This window comes from Odontesthes bonariensis, chromosome 10 (genome assembly GCF_027942865.1).
Source record: "Odontesthes bonariensis isolate fOdoBon6 chromosome 10, fOdoBon6.hap1, whole genome shotgun sequence".
Taxonomy (NCBI): Eukaryota; Metazoa; Chordata; class Actinopteri; order Atheriniformes; family Atherinopsidae; genus Odontesthes; species Odontesthes bonariensis.
This window is the reverse complement of record NC_134515.1, coordinates 8386361-8411925: the sequence shown is the minus strand read 5'-3', so window position 1 is coordinate 8411925 and position 25565 is coordinate 8386361. Positions and strand designations below refer to the sequence as shown.

General features: G+C 40.0%; 2 protein-coding genes across 2 annotated transcripts in view; one reads left to right on the top strand and one right to left on the bottom strand.

Annotated features, from left to right (window-relative positions):
* Positions 1-1372: 1372 nt before the first annotated feature.
* On the bottom strand, positions 1373-15373 carry LOC142390576 (mitogen-activated protein kinase 14A). Its single transcript, XM_075476120.1, has 12 exons — positions 15127-15373; positions 14051-14180; positions 11961-12019; positions 11185-11296; positions 7201-7230; positions 6990-7037; positions 6795-6909; positions 6631-6702; positions 6383-6462; positions 5285-5363; positions 1963-2136; positions 1373-1889 (listed from the first exon to the last, which is right to left on the bottom strand). The coding sequence occupies exons 1-12, from the start codon at positions 15258-15260 to the stop codon at positions 1828-1830; spliced, it is 1095 nt and encodes a 364-aa protein (XP_075332235.1). The 5' UTR covers positions 15261-15373; the 3' UTR covers positions 1373-1827.
* Positions 15374-19626: 4253 nt separating this feature from the next.
* The window catches only part of LOC142390575 (plexin-B1-like), a 93835-nt gene continuing 87896 nt past the window's right edge, over positions 19627-25565 (top strand). The window contains exon 1 of the mRNA XM_075476119.1: positions 19627-19944. The gene's annotated coding sequence lies outside the window, so the exon portion shown is untranslated. The remainder of the gene's footprint in view (positions 19945-25565) is intronic.

The following is a 25565-nucleotide window of genomic DNA, read 5'->3' as shown; positions in this document are numbered from 1 at the left end:
TAGGCCCCATGAAAATCATTTTTACTGGGCCCCCAAACAGCCGGCCAGGAGGTTGGCGAAAATTTGTGATGCTATTTTACATAAAACTATGCATTTTAATGGTATTTCTGACTATCGTTCCCATATTTGTGAAAAAAGAAAAACATGACAGTTGAGGTAGGTAACACTGAGCACGAGGAATCCAATGGAATTCATTTATTTGCTGCAACACTGATACTCTGATTCTAAACTCTTAATTAGGCTACCTGAAAAATACAAAACGGAATGTTTCCAAAACAAATAAAGTTATTGTTACCAGTAAATTGTAAATAAAATATATTCGTGATTATAAGTTAGTTAATAACTTAGTGTCATATTATTTTTTGCCAGTATTATAATTTTATTAGGGCCTCTCTGGGCCCCTCTTACTCACGGGCCCCTAGAATCCTTCTCATTTTAGCCCCCTTTTCAGCGCTCCTGTACCTGTGGTCCATGTGAGTTTGGCCCCGCCCCTTTCTCCTGATATTCCTGAACAGAGTGGTTAAAAAAATCCTGGATTAAAAAATAATAAATCTCTGCCAAAACATAAAAGTGGAAGAAAGCGCTCGCGGGAGTTTTTGTTGCTAACGCTGTTACTTCTGCACCAAATGTGCAGATTGCAGGGAGGATGCTGGTGGTGTCATACAGGGTGAGGACAACGGTTCGGCCACCAGTTACAGAGTAAGGTGCATTATGAGAGGGCTGTTTCTGACTTATCTTTGATATCGGCTGAGGTTGCATCGATGAGACTTATCATTTTCCAGATGATGGAACCTCATTTTCACTCTGTTGTACTATCTGTTAGCTTTATATTAGCCTGTTCTATGCCCCCAGGACCCCCAGGACCCCCAGGACCCCCAGGATAGTGGGCCATTTCTTTTCCACGGTCGGCCCCTGGAGACAGAGGTCTGATTGTGACATTAAAGTGGTGAAATCAGAGCGGTTATGCTCTAAAACTGTGTGTAGCATGAACACAATTTGGACTGAAGTAGAGACTTTTATTATTTGTGTATCATCTGGGAGATGCAACACACTTCAGCTGACTTACGTTGCCCAATCCACCCTTTACCTTAGACCTAAGTTAAATTCAACCGATCCATAACGGAAGGGATTTATCTTTTAGGTCTCTGAACAAAGGCCCAAACTGTTCAGGTTCTGTTGGTAAAAACACACCTTACTTCTTCCACAGAGGAATCTGTTGTGATCTAATGCTGCCCTCCGGTGTCTAACTGTAGGAATTATTCTATCTGACATCACTGTACAGCATATATCACTGAATTAGTTTGCACATGTAAGCCACGATGGTAAGATTTTAGAGAAAACCAGGACTTAAAACTCACATTCAGATGAAATACACAGACAATCGTTCTGCTTTTATTAACAATATACTGAAAATAGATCACAGAGAACTGAAAACATAAAGATGAAATAAAACTGGAAAGTGAAATGTAAATACAAGTCAGGGTCATCTTTCTGAATTCACGAATGAATGACTACAACACATCTGATGTGGAGCAGTCCATTTGTTTTAATGGGCTACATTTTACAGCCATAAGGGCTGTAAAATAAACTAATAAACTCACTTTTTCTAGTATTTTAAACACATTTTTCTCTTATTGAAATGAAAGAATAGAGTTCACTTTGTGGTAAAAAGCCTGCTCTGGTTTCATTTGTCCTGCACGGGCCACCATACCCAGTAGAGCTGCACCAAAAGTCCTTTCAAAGACAGTTTATGCTGTTTTGAATGATGTCTTCTTGACCTTTCTACCACGTGCACACACACACACACACACACACACACACAGCGTCCTACATGGATGTCTTGCAAGGATTCTCGGGGCTGAAGGTCATGATTTCCATGTGGATAAGGCCTGAGTGGAAGGAAGGCACCGTTAGAAAACACGTGTGTGTTGTTCCCAACCTCCCTGCTGCATCCATACTCACTCTTCCACTCGCTAACGGCGAGCTCCAGGCTCTCGAAGGAGTCGTCGTACGGCTCAGAGTCTGTTTCGCTGTCTGGGTCGTGATATTCGGCCAGGAAGGGGTGGGACAACCCCTGCTTCGCTGTCAGCCTCGTCTCTGGATCCAGCAGCAACATTCCCTCCACAAGACTCACAGCTGGAGGAATCAGGACGGAAACCACCTCAGATTTGACCTCATCAAACATTTTTTTACCTTAAACTTACAACGCTGGGCCAAAATAAGTCGCTTCACATTTAGTTGGGCGATGTTTGGTTTGACTGTTCTTTGGACCGCTGTGTAAAGTCTCAATGGGGTGAACATCTGGACTCCGCCGTGGCCGATTCACGCGTGAAAATGTGTCGATTTCTTAGTGAAACTTTCACAGTTTGAGCCGGATAATTCCTGGCTGTGACATCGGGGAATAAAAACGATCTATTCATGGTGAAACCTGGACTTGTACGGTCGGCATGTCATGACACGACATCATACGAGGGGCAGCTGCAGCTCCGGAGGAAGAGCAGTCGTTTGTTAATTGGAAGGTTGACGGTTTGACTCCTGACCTCCCAGATTGAGTCCAGTCTTTATACTTCTTAGAAACTGAAGCCTTCTCTTTCAATTTGCCCCCCTGATTGGTGATTTTCTCTAACTTTCACCCATAACCCTCTGAGTTATGATGATTTTACGTTTATATTTCACCTTAAAAACTGAAAACTTCACCTTCTTTGTTACCCTGTGTACATTTTCCTCGTGAATTATTGATCATAAGTCTGGTTTCACTTGGCCTGTCGACACAGTTTAAAAACTGGTTGATAGTTTGAAGTCTCAGCGAGGCGGGCGCGTCTTCCTGCTACCTCGTCTTAAATTGATCATGTGATCCGGATGTACCGGCGCGCCCGTCCGGCTGTGATTTCTACTGTTGATTTCCTTAATTTGTTCGGGTTTGTGGGTTTTCTGACTTTTGGATTTCCTTCTCTTGGTTTTTCCGTGTTCTTAGCATTTGGATTTATTCTCAGTTTGAATTCTTCTTCTGTGGTTTGCCTCAGTTGTTGCTCTTGCTTTTGCATCTTGTGTATTTGCCTGTACTCAGTTCTGTTCTCGTGTTCATCTTTAAGTCCTGATCCAGTTTCTAGTTGATGCTGTCGTAGTTTCCTCTGCACACCCGTCTATTGTTAATTGAACTCAGCTGCTGCCACTCGTCTCTTCAGTCCCTTCGGTACATGAGCTCCATGGTCTTTCTCAGTCTTTCTCAGATCCTTGCTGATACTCTCAACCTTGAACACCGCTGTAGTTGCTCCATCTGGGTTTTCGTCTTCTACCACCGTCGACTCAAACGTAATTCTGGATTCATCACACATCTAAGACTTAATCTTGAATGAAAGACTAATATCCTTCCGGGTTTTAATGACGCATTGGACACTTCTTAACCCAGTCTTAGTATTTGCTTGCTTGGTTCCACGTTATGGAGCCACAATAGAGACGTACGTTTTTTAAACTTGTATCACTATATTTAACCCATAAGAACCCACCGTGACACAGGTGTCACACGCCCTTTAAATGTTCTGGAAAATTCCATGAAAACCTTTATCCTTGATTTCAACTCATGAATTGCCAGAGTGACCCATACTTGACATCCTGGTGGGTCATGTGACAGGTCATGTGATTTAGTCTTCCCATATTAACATTTCCAAGATGTCTGTGTGCCAGGTTACCACTACGGGCAGAGCTAGCTAAATTTAAATCGCTTGTTTTTGGTTGCTAAAGGAAAGATTCAAACCATTTAACACCCATTGACACATATTTGACACTAGGGAGTGTTATTTTGAGATAAATGTCAGAAATGTGTTCTATATAGTCGGTTTAGTCTGTTTTATGTCCCCCATAAGTTTCCTTGATGGAGAAATTATCCAGGTTCTTAACGCCCAATGTGACATATATGTGACATTACAGATCTCTGACAGTGGGGGGGGGGGTGGTATTTTGAAAAAAATGTCAGAAATGTAGTCTATGTGGTCTATTTAGTCTGTGTTATGACCCCCTTAATTTTCATTTAAGTAGAAATTGGTCCGGGTTCTTATGGGTTAAATGTGTGACAACAAGTATGCTCGTTTTAACTCACCAATCAGGTTTAACTGCCCACCAGTCACAGAGAGAAAGAGAGCGATAAAGGTTCTGAAATGAGAAGTAGTTCATCTGTTTGCAGGCGGCTTCCTTTGCTACCGTTACCTCAACCTTAGAGATGGGAGCCGGATTTGTTACGACATGAAATCCAACTGATCCATCAGATTGTTTTACAGATGTTACAGATGTTTACTGGCATACCAGAGCAAATGTGTTTAAACAGGTTTTTTCTGCCAGCGACGGACCAACAAGTCCAGACAATTCCTTCTCGAACCCCTATCGGAATATGTGAGAGATGAATAGAGAGAAAATTGTTGGTACATTTAACCCAACTCACCTTTAAATAGTCACGGTGGCTCGGTCGGATTGCAGCAGCTGTACTTTTCCCCACAATATCTCTCTCTCTGTGATTGGTCAGCAGTGAGATAAATCTGACTGGTGAGTTAACCCTCTGGGGTCAAAGTTGGAATGATTTTACCTTTTATATTTCACCTTAAAAACTGAAAACTTTGCCTGGTTTGGTGTCACTTTTTTAACAACCTCACATGTGTGACTTTACAGTTATTTTTTTCGTTTTGATTCATTTCGTTAGCCCGTTTTCAGTTTCTTCCTGCACCGAACCAGACAATATTCAGGAAAAAGCATAAATTACTTATCAAAAGTCTGGTTTTACTGCGACCTCATCTTAAATCGGTCAAGTGACTTGGATGTGCCGGCGAATCCATCGACTCCAGAGGGTTAAACCAAGCATCGCCATTGGTTACTCAGCAAGGTGAAGTTGTAATTGTTATCACACGTTCAAATATATTAATAAAAGATAAAAAACGTAGGTCTGTACTAAAGCTTCATGGCGCAGACGAATAATTTGGCCTTTCTGGAGCAGGAACATCTTTTCCACGACCACAGGACGTGTCTTCTGACCTGGTCGTTTCAGGAAAAAGAAGCTGATCCATCTTAAGTCATTTGTTGCTAGCATTGATCACTACAGTACTTTTCCAACCTAAATCCAGGTGGCGACCTATGATCTTTCATTTTGTTTTGCCTGTCATAACTACGTTAAATGTTCTACATGCGACTACTCACAACAGTGTTATTTACAGGGATAAATAACTATAATGTGAGCTCGACGGGAGCTTTTTGTCAGACAAAGTGCTGAAAATAACGAGTTGAACAGGTAAAAACGCACCCTTCTTATCCATCGTCGGGAAAACTTCCTTGAAATTTTTCTTTTTTTGTGGAGGGAGACCTTGCACGTACGATTGTGCCTGGAAAACAAACAAAAAAAACCTGTTAAAACCATGAATACAGACACAGACGTGTGGAAATAAGCTGGCTTTATCAGTTCACTTCTTAGTATTTAAGACCAATCCAGAGTGTTGATTTAAAAAGAAATATTGATGATAATAATTTGTGGAGATTAAACAAAACTAGGGCTGGGCGCGTTAACTCGTTAATTATTTAACGCCGATAAACATTTATCGCGCATTAACGAAGGTTTTATTTTTTTATTTTTTTAGAAATTTAAGAAAAAAAATGTTTCTAAAAAATGTTTTTTGGGGCTTTTGTGCCTTTAATGGAAAGTTCAGAGAGGCAGGAAGCAGGGGGCAGAGAGAGGGGGAACAACACGCAGCACAGGGCCGTCTGATACGAGGCCAGCTGCAGCGAGGACTATAGCCTCTGTACATGGGGCGCCTGCTCAACCCACTACGCCATTATTATTATTTTATTATTTATTTTATTATTGTAAAAGTCTGTTGCTCACAGGCTTTTATTTTGTAAAAGTCTGTTGCTGTCTGCTGAGGAACCGGAAAAGAAAGTAATTGGCGGATCCACCAAACATGGAGAAGGGTACGGAACTTTTACTCGGCCATTTTCATTTTAAAGTTCTTCCAGACGGCGGAGTCGACAGAACCAAAGTCATCTGTGAACTCTGCCAAGTTGAATTGTCTTCTCAGCGTAGTAGTTCCAGTCTAAAATATCACTTAAAGGCAAAACACACAACTGATAGCAGCAAGTCATTCAAGGAAACAGACAGTGGAGCGAGGCTTCTACATAAAACTACAGAAAGATGCTGATGTTAAAAGTGTGTTTGCACAACAAATGTTATGGCACTTTCATTCATATGGCAGCACATTTAAAATAAAACTAAATGCTAAAAGATATACACTACTTTTGAATTTTTGGATTTTGCGTACAAATGCGATTAATCGTGATTAATCAGGGAAATCATGTGATTAATTAGATTAAACATTTTAATCGTTGCCCAGCCCTAAACAAAACTCACATCTTTGCTTTGCATCTTCTGAACCAGGGAGGAGTCCGGTGTTCCTGTCAGGCGAAGGATCTTCTTCAGCTGATCAATACCTGAACAGGCTGGTTAAGGACAAACGCCGGGTAACGCCTCAGCTCACTGTGACACAACACGCTGACATTTATGTGGTAAATCTCTGCACTGTCTCACAATTCTGCCGCAGATTCTGTATTGTAAACATTAAATGTGCTGTGGGGTGAGTTTCTGTGTCCTGTGGATACTGTCGTGTCCCGGGAAAAGCACCTGGCCCGTGATCATTTCAGCCAGAATGCAGGCGGCTGACCACACGTCCACTGTGAGGGAGGATTTAAAGCATATAAAAACCCACGCTTCAGGATTTTAATGCAAACAGGAAGTGACGGGTGTTAAAGGAAGGTAACAGTACCTGTCTGACTGTAGTGCATCCAGTTGAAAATGATCTCTGGTGCTCTGTACCAGCGCGTCACAACATAACCAGTCATTTCACTCTCTGTTTGTCTTGCCAGACCAAAATCCAGAATCTAAGAATAATTTCAGTTGATTTGACGCCGTGTCTGTGACTGAACGGAGATTTTGTTTTGAATATTTCTAAGAAACTGACCTTTAATTCGCAGTTTTCGCTCACAGCGAGGTTTCCGGGCTTCAGATCCTGAAAGACATTTTGGGAAACGCTCTGATTTGTTTCCTTGTTTGGAGCAAGATGAAAAGATGTCAAACTGTTCCTTTAACTGTATTTACTGAGTAAACACAAGTCGATGATGAGTGAGACACAGAAACCCAGTCAGCGGTGTATTATAAGATGATATACAAACCCGATGAATGATCCCTGCAGAGTGGATATACTGTGGAAAAGAAGAACATAGATTAAAGACGTGTGTGGAGGACTGAAACTGCCATAAATAATCCTATGAATGGCTAAATAAACCGAATGAAGCAGAAATTCATTTAAAAAGAAAATGTGGGAATAAATGGGCTTTGGGAAATGAAAAGGGGAAATTACTAAGAGGTAAATACATCTGTAATTATAACGAATTACAAAGATTCAATTAAATAAATGTACCGAAAAATCTCGATAGCGCAGGAACTTTTTGTGTCAAACGTTTAAGTTAAAGTGGAAACTGTTGGTCAACGACTTCCTCTGTCTGCCATTTGGTAAAAAGTAGAGAGCCGTTAAACAACAGATGAACACTAATAACTGATTTATTCTTGTTCTGTTTTGTTGTTGCTCAGGTCCCAGAGACAGCTGAGGCCTCTAAATCATACTGTGGAGTTCTACAAATTGGTAAAATCTAGAGCTGGGCGAGTTAACTCGTTATTATCGCGTTAACTTGCTAATTATTTTAACGCAGATAAATATTTTATCGCGCAACTCAGGTTTTTTATTTATTTTTTTATTTTAAAAAATAAATAAATAACAACATTTTTTTTGGGCGGGGGGGCTTTTGTGCCTTTAATGGATAGGAAAGTTTAGAGAGACAGGAAGCAGGGGGCAGAGAGAGGGGGAACAACATGCAGCACCCCTGTTTTACTATTTATTTTATTATTGTAAAAGTCTGTTGCTCACAGGCTTTTATTTTGTAAAAGTCTGTTGCTGTCTGCTGCGGAACCGGAAAAGAAAGTAATCGGCGGATCCACCAAACATGGAGAAGGGTACGGAACTTTTACTCGGCCATTTTCATTTTAAAGTTCTTCCAGACGGCGGAGTCGACAGAACCAAAGTCATCTGTAAACACTGCCAAGTTGAATTGTCTTCTCAGCGTAGTAGTTCCAGTCTAAAATATCACTTAAAGGCAAAACACACAACTGATAGCAGCAAGTCATTCAAGGAAACAGACAATGGAGCGAGGCTTCTACATAAAAACTACAGAAAGATGCTGATGTTAAAAGTGTGTTTGCACAACAAATGTTATGGCACTTTCATTCATATGGCAGCACATTTAAAATAAAACTAAATGCTAAAAGCTATACACTACTTTTGGATTCATTTTTGGATTTTGCGTACAAATGCGATTAATCGCGATTAATCAGGGAAATCATGTGATTAATTAAATTAAATATTTTAATTGTTGCCCAGCCCTAGTAAAATCAGAGCAAAGTTTCCCCCTGGTGTGGTTGCCTTTGTTTTTGTGGGAAAAGATTGAAGGGATAGATGCAAAAAAGAGACAGAAACATAGAGTTTGGAGGAGGTGAAGAGTTCTCTGCTCTCTGCAGATGTTGCAGCTCATCTGGAAGCTGCACCCTGAGGTAACTTGCAGTAACTTGTCAAAGTCTGAGATTCAGGCTTTTTTTTTTTTTACAAAATATGAGCCTTTTAGGCTGACGGTGAGCTTCTGTCTAAACTAAAGACTGTTAGGCTTTTAACTTTTTTGTTTACTCATCCTCATTTTACTATCAAAGACTGTAAGATAAGCTGCAGAGGTGATAAAAGTTCCTTTTGTTTGCACACAGCCTGGACTTTACTTTTGGAAAAGGGCGAAAGGAGCAATAAGGTGGAGGAAGATGAGCTTGAAGATAACACCCTTATCCTTTCCTTAACGCTAACCCTCATCCTTCTGCCCGTTTTTCAGGGGATTTTAAACTCTTACGGGAGACAATAAGACCTGTCTGATCTGACCTTTAAAGATAAACCTCGGGAGCTGCTGGAGAATATGGAAAGAGGGGAATCATGTGTCACTTTGAGTCGTGTTGTGTGTTTGTGTTGGTAAAGATAAAAATCATGGTTGAATACTGTAAATATACTGATACCCAAGAAATGTATTCAATATTTAATCTCCATTTTATAATCCATGGTTTTAATCCAGCATTGTGATCTATATCCTATTCGTGCTAAATTTGACCAAAAATGTTTTTAAAACTACAATCAATGCAAACATACAGGTCCATTCAACACCTATATGACAGTGTAGATAAAAATGTAAACTGAATTATAAATGGACGCCATATCTTTAGTGAAATGCAACGCGGCCACATCCCAGATTTATTTTCCACGGGGCGTCTTTCTTATCGTACGGGAAACACGGTGAAAACGCAGACTCTCGGCGGGAGTTTGTGGGCTGCCGCCGTCTCGTCCATCCCGTAGAGGGCAGCATTTCTCCCACTCGCGACCTGTTCGAGGTGTTGAAATAACTCGACTTTGCTCCTTCCTTTGGTAGCAACGGCCTTTCAACAAATGTTGCGACGTGTCGTTGCTTGTTTGAAGTCTGAGATTGCAAAACCAAACCAGTTCCAAATGACTGAAGCCTTTTTTGGGAATGAGCTCCTCCTCACGAGCTGCCATTTTGTTTTTTTGTGTCTCTGTGGGATACGGGCTGAGCCCACTCTGAACTACGGAAGCCCAAGCAGAGCGAGAAAACTATTTTCATTAACGGCAAATTTGAATTAATCGATGAAATTGATTTATCGCCCAGCCCTACGTGTTACTATTTGTATAAAGTTTGGTTGCACACAGACAAAGATGGCTCACTCCCCTCTGAGTGATTAGACAAATCGTACTGAACAAATCTTGTAGGTTTGGTTTGCACTCATTGGACAACATTGTTGACAGTGAGGATCGGATGTTGAGCTCGACGGAGTAAATAATCCAGCAGTAAAAGGAAAACTCAACCCGACTGAGATGCCTTTCATAAAGGAAGCAGAAGCCTGGCAGTCAGGGGGGAGGTTTCTGATGGTGGTTGAGATCTGCCCCGAGTTCCTTTAGAGGAATGGAGGATGTGGCCGTGTTGACACACCTGTGCACCACAGCAAGCTGCAGACTGGTGGTCCCTCTCTCTTAAAAAAGGGGACCAGAGAGGGTGTTTTTCACCTCCAGGGGATCCCAGTTCTCAGCCTCTCTGTGGACATCTATGGGTGCTGGAACGAAGAGTCTAGCAAACAGTCAACCTCCTGCACATCTGATTGTGTCACGCACTCACAACCGCCGTGCATCACTAGATTAGATTAGATTAGATTATACTTTATTCATCCCACAACGGGGAAATTCACTTGCCACAGCAGCAACAGACTAGCCTGGGAATTCCCATGCTGCTTTGCGCGCGATTTCATTCACATTGCCTGGAAACCACCGCCCTTTTTTTTGCCTGAGTAAGGGAACCAATCACAGAACGGGGGGGGGGCAGCAAGACGATGACGACGTCTATGAGCAAAAGCAAGTACTAAAAGGTAAAGTGACCAAAAAAGTAAAGTGACCTAGTATAAACAATGTTGCACATTATGAAGTTCAAATAACTAAAATATAAATAAATACGGATTAAGAAAAATCTCTCTGTGTGGTGGATTGTCAACAACATGATCAGTGGGTGCATGTGTTGAAAAGCTGAACCTCTCCTTCTCGCACCGTGGATGTAAAAGTTACGGCCGAGAGATTGAGTTGGACTCATCCAATGAAAATATGGTAAACAAATCGTGGATAAAAGTTAGCAAAGGGGAGTCATATTCATCACGTGTTGCTGAGATATTTGCTGCATCAGAGTGGCTTTCGTTTTTAGAGAAACGCTCCCTGGTGGCGTGTTGGACAGTAGTGACTGTCCGTGAGAAACACGGTGAACTCTGAGCAGAACAAATCTGTGTGGATTTAACGAAGCACCCAAGTAAATAATTTGTATATAGAATTTTTTGTAATCGAGTTAATCGAGGAATTGTTTCAGGCCTAGTTACAGCCCCCACCCACACGAGTTAAAACCACAAATTTGGCCAAAGATCTCGTGGTTGCTATGGTAATCTATAAAAAGGCTAAAAGCTTCTTACCATTCATCACACCAATGGAAATCTGGTGTGATATAAAAAGCATAAGCACTCACCTTCAGCCCTCTTAGAAGCTGATAAAAGAGGTATGCGATGATGCGATCGGTTAATCTCTTCCTCTTCATAATGTGACTCAGATCCTGGGCTACAAAGGGCATTACCATGTAACTAAAGAGAGACAAAAATCAAAGGAGAATCAACAAAAATCAGCTTTAATGGACATAAAATCTAATACTAAAGGGATGCACTGTGCTGTGAAACTGAACACTTTGGGAGCTCAGGAGAGACGGCGACACATACAGGCCGAAAACAAGAATAAGCATGTTGAAGCTTCAGCTTCTCATGAACCTGCACATGCATGAACACTCTCAGAAAGTAAAGTACAGAATTGTACCTTTAGGGGTATGATGGCTTGTCACTGGGGCAGTACCCTCAGAAGGTATAGTTTTGTAGTTTTGTAGAGTTTTGTACCCTTATACTGAAGTAGCCTAACACAGACTGTCTATTGTACCCCAGCATGTAGAAAAAAAAGGTACATATATGAACCTTTTACCACTTGAGTACATATATGTACCTTTCGGACCCTCAAAAATGTACATATATGTACAAAAATAAATGTAAAAAGTACATATATGTACCTTTTTGATGGTCCAAAAGGTACATATAGGTACCTTTAGGTCCAATAATTAACCTTAGGGGGTACATTAGTATAGATTGTACCTCAGGGGACAAAAAAAGGACTCGTACTGTACCCCTATTTCTGAGAGTGAACACACACGGGGTGTCTCAACAAGCCGCAACAACTAGCATCGGAGTGTCAATCTCAACTCACAAGGTTTGGAATTTGTCCAGCGTGGAGTCGGGTGTGAAGACGTCAAGGAGGCAGATCACCTTCAAGGAAGAAAATAGTGAAGTAGACATGCTGCCATACATCATACATTATGTTTACAGTTAAATATAGTAAGTTTTCCTGTTCCCATCAGCATGAAAACCGGGGAGTTTTGGAAAACAGCTGCAAAAAATTGACAAAAATGCATAAAGATGTACTAAATGAGAACACGATTTACAGATTTGTGGATGCAGAAGTTAACCTGAAGGTCATTGCACCCAGCTATGTGTGTTTTGATATGAGAAAATATTCATCTGAGCCATGAGGGCTCCAACAATACACAACACTCCCTGTTCGTGAGCTTTTTGTTGAACGACAACAAAGTCTGCTTATCGTCAAAGTTTCCTTCAAAGCAAGAGGAAAAATTAAATCAAGATTGTCAGCTGGATTACAGCTAGTCAGCAACTTGGCTTACTTTGGTGACTTAAAGGGGACTTTTTCTGTACTTGAGGACATATATTTGGGTGTCTGAACTCCCAAAAACTCAAAAATGTAGAAAAACACAACCCTGGCATTTAGTTTTGGATCCTTTATATGTGAAAATGTGACACAGAGGGAGCCGTTCATGTAATTCTCCTTATAACCTTGCCTGACTTTGACTTCAGATGATGCTGCATTCACTGTTCCTCAGAAATGGGAAGTTTATCCCTTTTTCTTTTGCTCTCAGCTTTGACATTAACTTTAATTCTTATCACCAGTTTTATATTCACATAACATTAAAAAAAAATGAATTGGCTAATAATACTTACCTTGTCTGATATCTCGATATTAAAAATCTGGCTTCCACCTAGCATTCTTTCATTTTTTAGCAGTAGGAAGTTAGTGTTTAAGATTTCTTATAGCTCAGTGAATGCACCGTCGGTGTGGCGCCTGGAGCAGGCTTTACAGAAACAAACATCCGTTAAATATTGGAATATATAAACACCTAATCCTAATTTTAGCTTCTAAAAATTTAAACAAAACACAGAAAAATGGAGTGACAGGGTTTTTGAGAGTAAAATAGCGAGTTAAGCATTGTTTACATCACTTCAGTGTGTGGTCTGAGGTCTAAACATATTCACTGTATGCTCTCTTACAACATAACAAACACAGAAATACATAAATGGCTAAAGAAATAAGCTAGTATGATAATAAATGCCACTAAAATAAATAACAAACTTAATTATGCCAAAATAAATTAATAGAATGTGAAATTAATTAATTTTTATGCTTTAAATTAAGAGTGCATTTAGTTAATTTAGCTATTTATTTACTTTTGTAACTAAGTTTTAAATTTAATTTGTCATTTAATTTGGAATTATTTGGATTTATTTCTTTGATTTCATTTTAATTCGTTATTCCTGTGGAGGCAAAAATACCGTTAATAGAGAGATGAGCCCATCTCAAACGATGGCTTAAGAAAAACCAGATCTGTTTTTTTAAATCGAAGCTTAAGACCCGCCTTTTTAGACTGGCATTCGAACTCTGATTAGGGCCACTATGCATCCATTCTATCCGCTCTTTTTTAATTATCTTCATTTTATACAAATTTTATTCAATTCATTTTATTGCACTTGTGGAAGGCGTTTAATGCCCTGCAGCCCTTTTAGCACTTTTACCATTTCTGAATCATGTTTTATGTTTTGTTGTTTTTATCATGTTGTAAAGCACTTTGAGTACCAGTTGGCTATTGAAAAGGGCTATATGAATAAAGTTTGATTGATTGATTGATCATTAGTTTTATGTCAATATGCGTCATATTAAATGGTGCATGTCTCTGTAATTATTTGTTGTCAGGGAGTATAGATGTAAAGTATCTTTATTGCTAATTCTGGCATATCTACATGGATATGTCCATTAATATGCACTGAATAAATCAATTACAGATGTTAAAACAGGGCAGAGACAGTATTTTGGTATTTTTGTACAGGTATTTTGACCCAAACCTGTCTCATACATCTCAATACAACCTCAGAAAATTGTGTTGAATTGTTTTTAAAAAAAGCCATATGTCATCTTGAAATGCTCTTTATTTTAAACTTAATTCTTCTCACATTTTCATGCTGTATGTGGCGGAGCAGCCTGAGTTCCCTGTAGGCCCGCTTGGCGTGGATGAGGGACTGGAACGGCCGATACAGCTTCTTGATGGCCACTTTCTCTTTGGTCTTCTGGTCGATGGCAGAACTAAAGAAGATCAAACACACAGCGTCTCGCGTGACTCAGACTCTTGCTGTAATCTATGGCTGCTGCTTATTATCTGTTGTTATCTGTCTGTTCACTGTGGAGTAAACTAAATGAATACAAATCAGTCAAATATAGGAGCTTGTATCTTTAATAAGACATGAGTAAAAAGCACTCGCAGTTCCTGTTAAAACAAACCAAACCAAAAAACTAGGTACACACCTTTTTGTCTGAAATGACACACTCCAACAGGGTTGGACTTTCTGTTATTTATTAACCTGACTTTATAATATCGTCAATAACGTCTTATCCTTCGACGATTTACCGTTAGATATAGAAGTGTTTCTCAGACTTGGATTCCTGGCTGGGCTGTTTTATGTTGGTGGTGGAGATTCTTGTCATTTTGTAGGACCTGCATTGACTTGCTGACTGCCTCGGGCGGACAATAGTGCGTCTGATAGCAGATATGAGCATAATCTAGGCCTCTTAGACTGCCTGCAACGTAGCACGGCAGTGGAATGCAGACTCCAGGACTAAATCAATCTGGACAGCCTAAAGAAATTGTTTGTGAAGTCCAGCATCCAGATATTCATCAAATTGCCTCTTAATACCCATGTATGTTGAAGATAGATCAGTTGTAGCTTCAAAGATCACCATCTTTCACCCGAATTAAAACATTATTCAGTACTGGATGGTTTTACCATGAGTTGAAAATGGTAGATTGTGGGTATAGACGTATGGTAACACTTTTAGAGACATTTCTTAGGTTAATTACAGAATTACTAACTAATTCAATCCTAGAATAGGATTAAAGGTTAGTAATGTTACATGATTGTACAAAAGAAAAAAGGTTAAATCTCTTGCAAAACTGACAGAGAGAGAGAAACCCTGCAGGACTTCCCTCGGTCAGTTTACCTGAAGTATGCTCACTCTCCCCGGTTGCACTCACCATACTGTCCCGTAAGCTCCGGAGCCGATCGCCCTCAGTGTCGTATATCTCTCCGGGACGTCCCACGTCGTTTTCTGAATCTCCTGTCTGTGAAAACCGGGTCTGACAGGCAAATCATTCGCTGGAGACTGCATGTCGCTCTTTTGTTTTAAAATTTGCTGTCGGGCTTTTAACTACACAAGGTTTGTACAGCTTTGTGTTTCAACCTGACAGGTGAGATAGTGCGGTGAAGGTAGGAGCTGCACCGGGAAACGCCCCCGGTACTCTGCTGCCTGCCCCCGTATTATCTCACTAGAGGCGCTGCTCTCGCAGCTGGTTCACTATTACCTGAGTAAAAACAACATAACTCATATATGTGCTGTGTTGAATATAAATAACCTCTCAGCCTTGCAAACTGACCGAGTTAGTCTTCTAGTAGAGAAGAAAAAGTCGAACAGCTCAGTATTTTGCAGTTTTATGCCCTAAAGAAGGCAGAAAAAAAATTCTATTATTAAATTAAAGTTAGGCTACAATGTATAATATTTCACGGACAATGAATGTCATTCATTGGGGTGTAATACTGTTATGTGCATTCGCATGCTGAATATAAAGAATATAAGAACACTGCACTTTTGTGATGGAGGTAACGATTGAGGTAATACTTGTCAATGATAAGACTCAAATTTGTTAATAGACAACGTGAAATATCACACATTATGGCTTTAAATATAGTTTTGAGCTGGAATACCAAATGATATAGAAGGAAATCTATATCTCAGTCTCAGTCTAACGTGAGATTAATAATTAAAATAGTTAAATTCAGATTACTTCGCCGAATTAACAGCCTACTTTTAACCGTTGACGTGTTCTGCTAAACTTTAGCTAGGCTAACAGTCTTTTAGCTAAACTAGTTGATACTTGTTTGATATTGAATTATTGCAACGGTCTTATTGTGAAATAATATAGTCAAATCATCAAAACTCGTTTCAAGTATCAGGATATAAGGAGAATTTATTTGACTAAAGAATAGATAGCTGTGGGTTTCTTAAAGGATTTCTTTTTAGCTCAGCACTAGCTGACTGTTAGCTTTGTAGCTTAGCAAAACCTCTGAAATTCTGTTTTTGTGGCACAATATTATTACTCAATACTGCACTGTGCAACAGTCTTGAAAACCCCTTTCTTAATGTATATATTGCAAATGAAAAACGAATATAGGTTAAATGGTTTATTGAGACATGCTCACAAATGAAAATACAGTCTAAATGGTTAAAAAAAAACATGCTTGTGTCAAATTCTAACAAGTTTGAAAGCTTCAAGCTTTTTGTCATTTCTTTAAGGAGTCTTCAGGAATAGTTCTCCAGGCTTCTTGAAGGACATCCCAAAGCTCTTCTTTGGATGTGGGCTGCCTTTTGTTTTGTCTATGTCCAGATGATCCCACACTGCTTCAGTAATGTTGAGCTCCGGGCTCTGGGGAGGATTCATCCCTCCATCAGACCTGCTGCCACTGATTTTCAGCCCACTTCTTGTGTCCTTTGGCACAGCTCAGTCTTTTCTCCCTGTTTCCCTTCCTTAAGAACGGCTTCCTGACAGCCACCCTTCCATGGAGCCCATTTCTGATGAGGCTTGGGCCAACAGCAGATGGATCAGCTGAAGCTCCAGATGCATCTCTCAGCTCCTGTGTCAGGTCTTTGCTGGATTTTTTCCTCTTTCTTAAGGACATCACTTTCAGATCCTGTTCATCTGCTGTAGATAGTTCTTTAGGCCTGACACTTCTTCTTTTGTCCTCCACTTGTCCAGTTTTCTCAAATGTTTTCAGGACACACTGCACACCATGCTGAGATATGCCAAGTTTTCAGCTAACAGCTCTTTGGGAATCACCTTATTGCAGCAAAAATACCATTTTCTGTCTGTCAAACTGTGTTATTTACGCATTTATGCTTGAATGATTCATAGGTCAGAGTTAGGTGGCTTAACAAACAATAAAAACAGATTCCTCTTCAAAGGAATCCACCTTCAGAAAAACCTTGAGAACTATTGTTCAAGACCACTTGAAGAGAAATATAAAAAATTGAATGTTTAAAATGTTAAACTATTTTAAAGAGTTATTGATGACTGCTGGAGATCACTCTGTATGTGCTCATCTATCTTTCTCAGTTTTGTATGAATTCAGTGACAATTAGTGTTCACATTTATAGAGAACAAACAGTAAGTTGCGGCTTATAACAGAGGTTATTGTTTGGGATGCGCAGCTACTTTCAGTGTTAAACTGATGAAAAATTAACAATGTTTGACAGGTTTTGATGTGGTGTTGCTTAGACTTATTTTCATAATAAAACAAGAAGACCATTAAAGCTTTGTGATTTGTGCCAAACCAAGAAATACACATGTTTTCTATGTCTATGGAGAAGTATTTTGTAAGTATTTCTCGCATAAAAAAGTGTGGCTCGTTATCGTGATATTCACTATGTTTGGACCCTAAAAAAGGACCTAAAAAGTTTATGAACAAATGGTTACAATTGAAAGAACAGACGTTGTAGATATAGGAATATATAGCGATTTTAACACAGTTTTGAGATATATGAGCTCATACTCAGTTGTTATAGCATGAAAAATGAATGACTTTTTGAGCTGTTCTAACGCTACAAGTCTTTCTTCAGCGTTAAAAAACCCAAGATTGACTTTGTCAAATAGTATTTGCACATGAGCTCACGTTTGTAGTTTACTGTGCCTGCTCACTATGAAAAACAAATATCTAAAGAAATTTACACATGAACCTTCTTACTCCATGTCTAGTGTGAGCTACAGTTCTTCTGGAAAAAGTGACTCATTCCATCAGGATGATCTTGTAATTTAAAAACAGGCTTCGCCCCCTCCATTTTGACCTCATCATTTGTTTATGAAACAGAACTTAACCCAGCAGAGGGCAGTCACACCTTATTCTGCGTGCACACAAGCAGGAGAGTGCCCACTCTCTGTTTGTCAGAGTGACTTTAATAAGAAAATTGTCATCATGATTAGTGAATATACAGTTCAAAGCTTGTCTAATTAATTACAGATATTGATTGAAGGCATCGATGGAGATCATACTGATCAGAAACCGGCCCCAAATCCATTTACCATCTGCTCTGTGTGATCAGAAAAACTATTTTTGTTGTGAAGCTGGAACACAGATGCAGGTTTGAACTCTAATTATGTCCATGTTTCTGTGCTGAACAGTGAGTACAACTGGCAACGTGTTGTATGAACCTACAGAGTCAAGTCATCAGAGGCAGAGCAACGTATCTGAGCGGCATTTTCAAGATAAAAGATGCTCGAACGCGACTGGTTTTTAATTGTAGAAGTGATAAAGATATTCAAACTCCAGAGACAAAGATAAGTTCTTTTGAGACAAATTATTAAAAAAACTGACACAATCAGATATTCAGGTACATTTTGGTTAAGATATAAGAAATACACGAAGCTTGTCCTTTATTTATAAAGCAGGGCAGTGGTAACTCTTTTATCATTTAGGCTGTAGTGGATGTTAGTGTTGTTGTCCTCCTGTATTTATTGTATTTATCACTCTTTGAAAAGTGTTCCTAAACATTTTCTCATACTTGTTAAAATTGGCTTTGTTCTTAGACATTATGAATGAAATAAGTCTCAGTACTATTCCGTTATGACCTAAGGTGATCCAGGAGTAGAAAGACAAAACAATTAGGAAAGCCTGGGAAAGCAAGGGCAGATTCACACACACACATTGTTTTGGGCTGATCCAGAGAATATGACGAAGTATGTTGAACCTACTCATGTCCAATCATACTCGGTCGAATGTGAGTCCAACCTATGAGACTATAAATACAAATGATACCCGGAAATCATGGCGCAGTCTGACAGACTTCCTGCGGGAACTCTTTCCCACTGAGCCCAGCGCTGATGTGCTTTGACGTGTGACTACAAATAAACACTTCATTTTCACTTGAATTACTCCGGTCCGTTCTTGAGCTTCCTACTAAAAGAACCGTATCTAACAAATGGTGCCGTGACCCGGATTCGAACCGGGGTTGCTGCGAACATTTGGTGAAAGATTAAACTTTCACCAAATGTAGACGTTTTTAAATCCAGGTTAAAAACATTTCTTTTCTCATGTGTCAATGCATGAAATGTCTTTTAACTTATCTAGACTGTTGCTTGTTTTTAAATTCATTTAAATTATTTTATTTGTTTCTCTTTATATTCTTTTATGTATTTTCAATGCTTCTTCCACTCCCTGCTGCAATTCTTTTATTTTATGTAAAGCACTTTGAATTGTTTGTACATGAAATGTGCTATATAAATAAATTTGATTTGATTTTTTGATAAGAAGAAGAAGTACTAGAATAAATATAATAATAGTATTAATAATAATGTGTTTAATGGATTACGTATTTACTTTATTTACTTCAGATATTTGTTTATTTTTTTCTCTCCAGGTGCGACGTGTTTGGAGAGTTTATTTTGAAGGCGGCGTCTCCCAGTTCCGGTCTCCTCGTGCCTGAGACGTTGACGTCGCTTCGCAGCGCTTTCCAGCCGTTGTTGAAACCTCTCGGATGGAAAGAGCAGCCCGACCCGAAAAACAGCAGAAACGGACCGCGGTTCTGACGGGAACACCCACGCTTACTCGCACTCTCCTGACTCCGAGTTTTTTAAAGTCCGTGGGAGTTTTCTTTTCTACTTTTTGAGCCGTTACTTCCCCCCCCCCCAAAAAAAACACACACCGCCGGGTTTCTCTACTGCAGAAGCCGGAGCTCATCAGTGGATGTGAGACTGTGTTTAACTCCTCATCATGGACGGCTGATTCTTCTGCTTTGCACCTAACAGGTAAGAGCAGAACCGCTCGTCAAAGCTCGGTAAACTCCACTCTTGATTGGCATGTTCACAAAAATGAATGTTAATGTTAGTTTTATAGTCTCAAATATAGGTTAAGCGTTACTTTACGCGGTTTGTTCTCTACTTTTTAACAGGTGAATCAGTTGTTAACGCAGTCTTTATTGGTCTATTTATATATATTTTTTATACTGTAATGATGGGTAACATGCATGCCATCCACAACCCACTCAGACTAATCTCCACGGTGGGAAACACTCTTTTGTCAGCTGATAAAGGAATGTGTGTGAGCCAAATGTCAAATGCCTTGTTCACCTGCTAACAGTCTGCTGCCTATACACAGCTGCATATTTATCGCCTCATTTAGAAAAACAGATTTGATCCACTCTGTCTGACTTCATTGAACTTAACAGGGGCTCACCAGCTGATTATTTTTCTGGAATTTCTGTGTGTTGGCTGTGGGTGATGTGCATGCCATGTGGTGAAATAAGAGCAGGACTGAAACAGCTCCTTATCCCTCTTGATAAAGCCTGAGAAATGCCTCAGTCCTACAGGAATGCTCCTTTAGTTTGCGGCTGTGGTTTTGTCGAAATGGCTAAAAAAGGAAGATGGAGCACAGTTCAGCAGCAGGTTGCTCTGTCCTGTGCCAGCTGTCAGATTTAATCTAACAAAATGAGAAACAGTGTAGAAACGGATCAGAATCAAAGCCTCGGTGCAAACTGTACTCCAGGTCTCAGTGAGCAGCACTACGTGTGTTGGCGTAGGAGGTTTCCCCTCAATTATATTACGTGTTTTTATTGCATTTTTCATGCACTGTGCAACTTTGTGAAGATTCTTGTGGTTGTGCAGCCCAGCCTTGAACCTCCATCATGTGGGCCTTAGTATTTAGACATTGTTGAATAGCTGGCCATATGCTTGCTGAGGTCCTACTCCAAAGCATGATATCGCATTACGTCCTCTGGACTGAGGGGGGATGAATGGAGGTGTGCTGGTATGGTATTATCAGGAAAAAATGTGTGGAAAAGTTGGACTTTTTGTCCAGTTTTACATCTGCCCTGTGTGCTAAGTGTGTGGAGCCATTTAAAATGAGTTTCTGTGCATAAAACTAGGCAGCCGACAAATCTTCTGCCTGCCTTAAGTATCTTGAACAAAAACATGTTTGCAAATATGTAAAAAATTCTACCTCAGGTGTCCTTACCCATAAAAGTAAAAAGACTGAGGTCATATAGGTGAGTAGCTTGTTGATGCACTTCTCAGCTGCTGTTTGCAAGTAAAAACTTAGTTAAATTTGTGATGCCACTTATGTATAAAAGGAAGTTTTTGGATTGCTAACATTACGGAAACATGGAACTTTACATGAAGTCTTATGCCTTATGGTTGAATGATCACATTTGGGGAAAGTTAAGGAAATAAACCGATGAATAGATATCTAAAAAGGAATAGAAAAGCTTGATTTATAGATCTTCTTTAGATCAAAGCCACAGTCCAGGCCGTATCCTCTTAACGAAACATGGTGGCGTCCAGTAAAGAACAGCCGCTACAAGTGGGACAAGCGACTAATATGAGTGTTTCCTAATTAGAGCACACGTCTTGCCCTTAAGAAGCCAAAAAATCCGCATAGGCTGACCATTACCACCATGGACGCCATTTTGCTGATGTAAACACAACACGTTATACGGAAATCGGGTCACTTCCTCGTTGTGTTTAGTCTGTAACATCTCTTGGTTTGGGTTAAAAATCAAAACAGCTTGGCTGGGGTTAGAAAATTAGAGGTTCAAGGCATTTTTAGGTCTAAATGACATTATTTAGACTGTGGTGGTTCTTTCACTATGTTTATAGTCTTAATTAGTTCAATGATCAAACACATCAACCTGTGAAATGCCCTCCCTGTGTTCTACGTTGTGGTGATTTAAGTAAAAGCATTCAATATTTATTTGATCCCCAAGAGGTAGCTGGAGAATAGTCTGGTTAAGCTTCCAGAAACCTTTGTTTGAAGTACACAAAGGATCCCCAGTGGTGTTTAAATCCTACAGCTTTCTAGTATTTTGATGGTCTAAGACCCAATGAGACCCAGTCTCATGACAGAATATTTAACACCTACTTTGGTGTTGCAGTTAAATGCTGCTAAATTATACCGTGACTATATTTTCCACACTCCTTTCCTATTGTTTATATGTACACAAAGCTTCAAAATTTGCACATATTCAACATCTACCTGCGTTCTTGCTGAATGTTGTCGCTTCTCTGCGATGGTGGCAACATGAAAATGTAAACACACGACTGGCTGTTGATTTTTGTCGCTTACAAGGCCGAAAATACAGTTGCTGATTCATCTCGCGCTCATCTAAGCAACGCTGTCGTCGTAACTGCTCGCATACTTCCTGTGTTGTAACCGGAGGATTCCCCAAGGGGGCGCACCTGATCACCCAGACAGGAAGCTGTCGGTTTTACAGGATGTAAGCAGAAGGACTTGATAAATGGCAAATATGGGGCGAATAGAAGAGGTTAGCATTTTTAAAAAATAAGATCCAAACAGATATTATAGATGGTATGTGACGCCCCTTAGCCAAGTATGGAGCTAGAAATTTTCGACACGAAACATCAAAAGTTAGCTTACACACCCCCTACTGGCCACCTTCATATTGCAGCTTGCGTACGCTTAACGTTAATTTTAGGGCTGTAGCGATACACTAATCTCACGATACGATACACGATATTCAGCCAATGATACGATTCGATACGATTCGATTCGATACACTTATATAATTTTCTGGGGGGAAAAAAGGTACAGTGTGATTTGACATGTATCGTTGCTGATTGGACTGATGGTCCAACCTTTGAACCGGAAGGACAACACAGCTAGACAAACAGAAAAAAACGTTGTCACAAAATGTCACAAACGTGAGAGCTGTGCACTTTATTTAACATTTTTATGAACTCATTTATCACTGTTTTTTATAATGTGACCCCCATGGCATTGTATTGTATTACCTTAATGTTCTGTGTTTTCTTTAATTGTCTGACTTTTCAATAAAGTTTGCTTTAAAAACAAACAACAAAAAAAAATACTCGCGGCTGAAAAATCGATACTTTATCGGGAAACGAAATATCGATAGCCTATATATCGCAGTATCGATAAAATTGGTTAGGCCTAGTTAATTTCTGAGGACGTGGGCAACCGACGCCTTGAAAAAAACCCACAAAAATGTTATGTGACTGTAAAGCGAAGGGGTTTTTGGGCTAGAAACCAAAAATCTGAGGTTTGATATCACAGCCTCCACGTTTCTACAGCAATTTCAGGCCTGAGAATGACGACAACAACAAAGTTTATCGTACTATAAAATGAGTCGGCACATAGTTTTAAGGTTTACAAACATCTCTGTGTTAACTTTAACCATGATCTGTGGACAAACGTAACTGGGACACGTTTTCAGGTGAGAGCGTGCGGAGGTTACAGGTATAAATGCTCCGAAAAACGCATGCTGCGTGTGTCGTGTGTACTCTGCGTATATCAGTTTTACATCGATGCGCGAATCAAGCTTCGGGAGTTAAAAATAAATAATCTAATTGGGGAAATAATAAAGGGAGGAAGTAAAATGAATTACGGTGAGTTTATTTATCAAGTTATTGTTGATTAAGGTTTTATTATAACCGATTGTGACTCCTTTCAGAGCCACATTAAAACAGTATTATTAATATTTATCCAGTTACTTATTTTTGACTTGTCCGATAAGCTTTTTGACTCATTTTGTTTGTTTTGGAGCTCCATATTACAAATTTTTTTGCAGGGCTGCTATCATTTCTGCACGCAGAGCCTTTTGAATTAAACTGTGGCATGATTATTCCCATTATAGTCGGCGTACAGGAAGTGGTTGGGTTACTATCCAGACCTCAAACCTTTCAGCCGCATGAAGAGCAACGGGTCGAAGGCCACTTCAGATGCAGCTGGTCACTGAAAGGCAACGCTTTGCAGCTGAATCCACCGCTTTTCAGCGTTTTCTATAAATCATAAAACTGTGTGACTGCCGGGCTTGTTCGCAGCAAGGACGGGCTTTTATGATTTATTGGTGTCAAGTGGCGGTCACGCAGTAGGTCAGGTAGTTTATCTTTTAACGGCGTGAGAACTGGAAATGAGAGGGTAGCAATAAAAGGAGAGGGAGTTTTAATGTTCAGATGCCTCCTCAGGAGGCTTCCTCATCTGCCCGTCAGGTGTCACATACTGTAGGAGGATGTGAGCTGTATTTTTAGCAACATTTAGAGCATGCGTAATCATGAAAACGGGTAAGGAATGACTGTCCTGATGAGGTCTTCTTAATAAGTGACTGTGTTGTTTGCCTGAAGAAAGCAGAGTAAAAGGCCTCGCTGCGTCGGTGCATTTTGTATGAAAGAAGGAGAGAATATGCACACTAAATTTTGATGATGGAAGTATTTTGGGCGTTCCCCGTATCAGTCACTGCAACAGCTGGTGGTCCCTCCTGTTACATTCTTCTGAGTGCATGTGTGTGGTTGTATGTGCGTGCTGTAAAGGGAGGGAGGGGTGTGGGAGTGGCGATTGTGCAGAGAAACACTTGCTCGGGCACCACTGTGGCCACAGGCATCTCTGGGAAGATAATGGAAACTGAGAGGCATTGTGCAAACGCTAACCCCATATTTTTTTATTTTATCCCTCCTCTGTAACTTCTTCTCTTGTAGAAAACACTGCGCATTTTGGTGAACTCTTCCTCGGATGCAGTTGCTCTCTGGTGTGTAGATTGAACCCCCCCGGGCTTCCGTAAGCTCCCGAGGGAGTTGGCGGACAGTCAGATTGGCAGCCTAATAAATACTCCTTTTCATTAAGCAGCAAGCCTCTATTCGCTGTACTTAAATGGAAATCCCCCTCCATCCTCTCATCCTATTGACCACACAGACTTTACAACAGAGGTACGGGACGTTTGTCAGGAAGAGAACATGCACAGATGTGTCAGATAGTCCCATAAAGTGCCCAGATGCATGTTCTTGGTTCCACTAGAAGGATTGAAAAATGTAATTTAAGCTTGGAGTCATTTAACTCAACAGAAAGATGATAGAGCCTGGTAAACCACTGCTGCACAGATCAGGGATCACTCCTTCACACTCTGGCTTCCTGCCAGGCTGGTATTGTGTTGGCTGTCTTACATTATCCCTCATCAGCTTGTGAGTGAAGAATGAAAGATAGTTGGGCTGTTATTTACAGTTTCCAGTCACTTAAAAACTCTGTGAATGTCTCATCTTTTTGCTCTCTGTTTTTGCAGGATTGTCTTTGCACAGTAATTCCAGACAAAGTGCCATTTTTATGACTTTTTCCAACATATTTCTAGAATAGATGTAAGCCAGCCTGCTTCTGTTTACACTGTCAGCGCTGGTAACATGATGAGAGCTTGTCTTAAAAAGCAATAATGATGATATATATCACAGAACAGTGGGCGGAACGTGGAAAAGTTTTTCTCTACAACTGAATGCGTCCGTAGATCCTTATCTCTGTAAGACGATGGTGGAAGGTAAAAGCATTTCTTCACATCGGTTGCATTACTACGATAATATACAGTATATATTTTAATGAAGCAGATATAAGAGTGTGTGTTTAAACGAGTTCATTC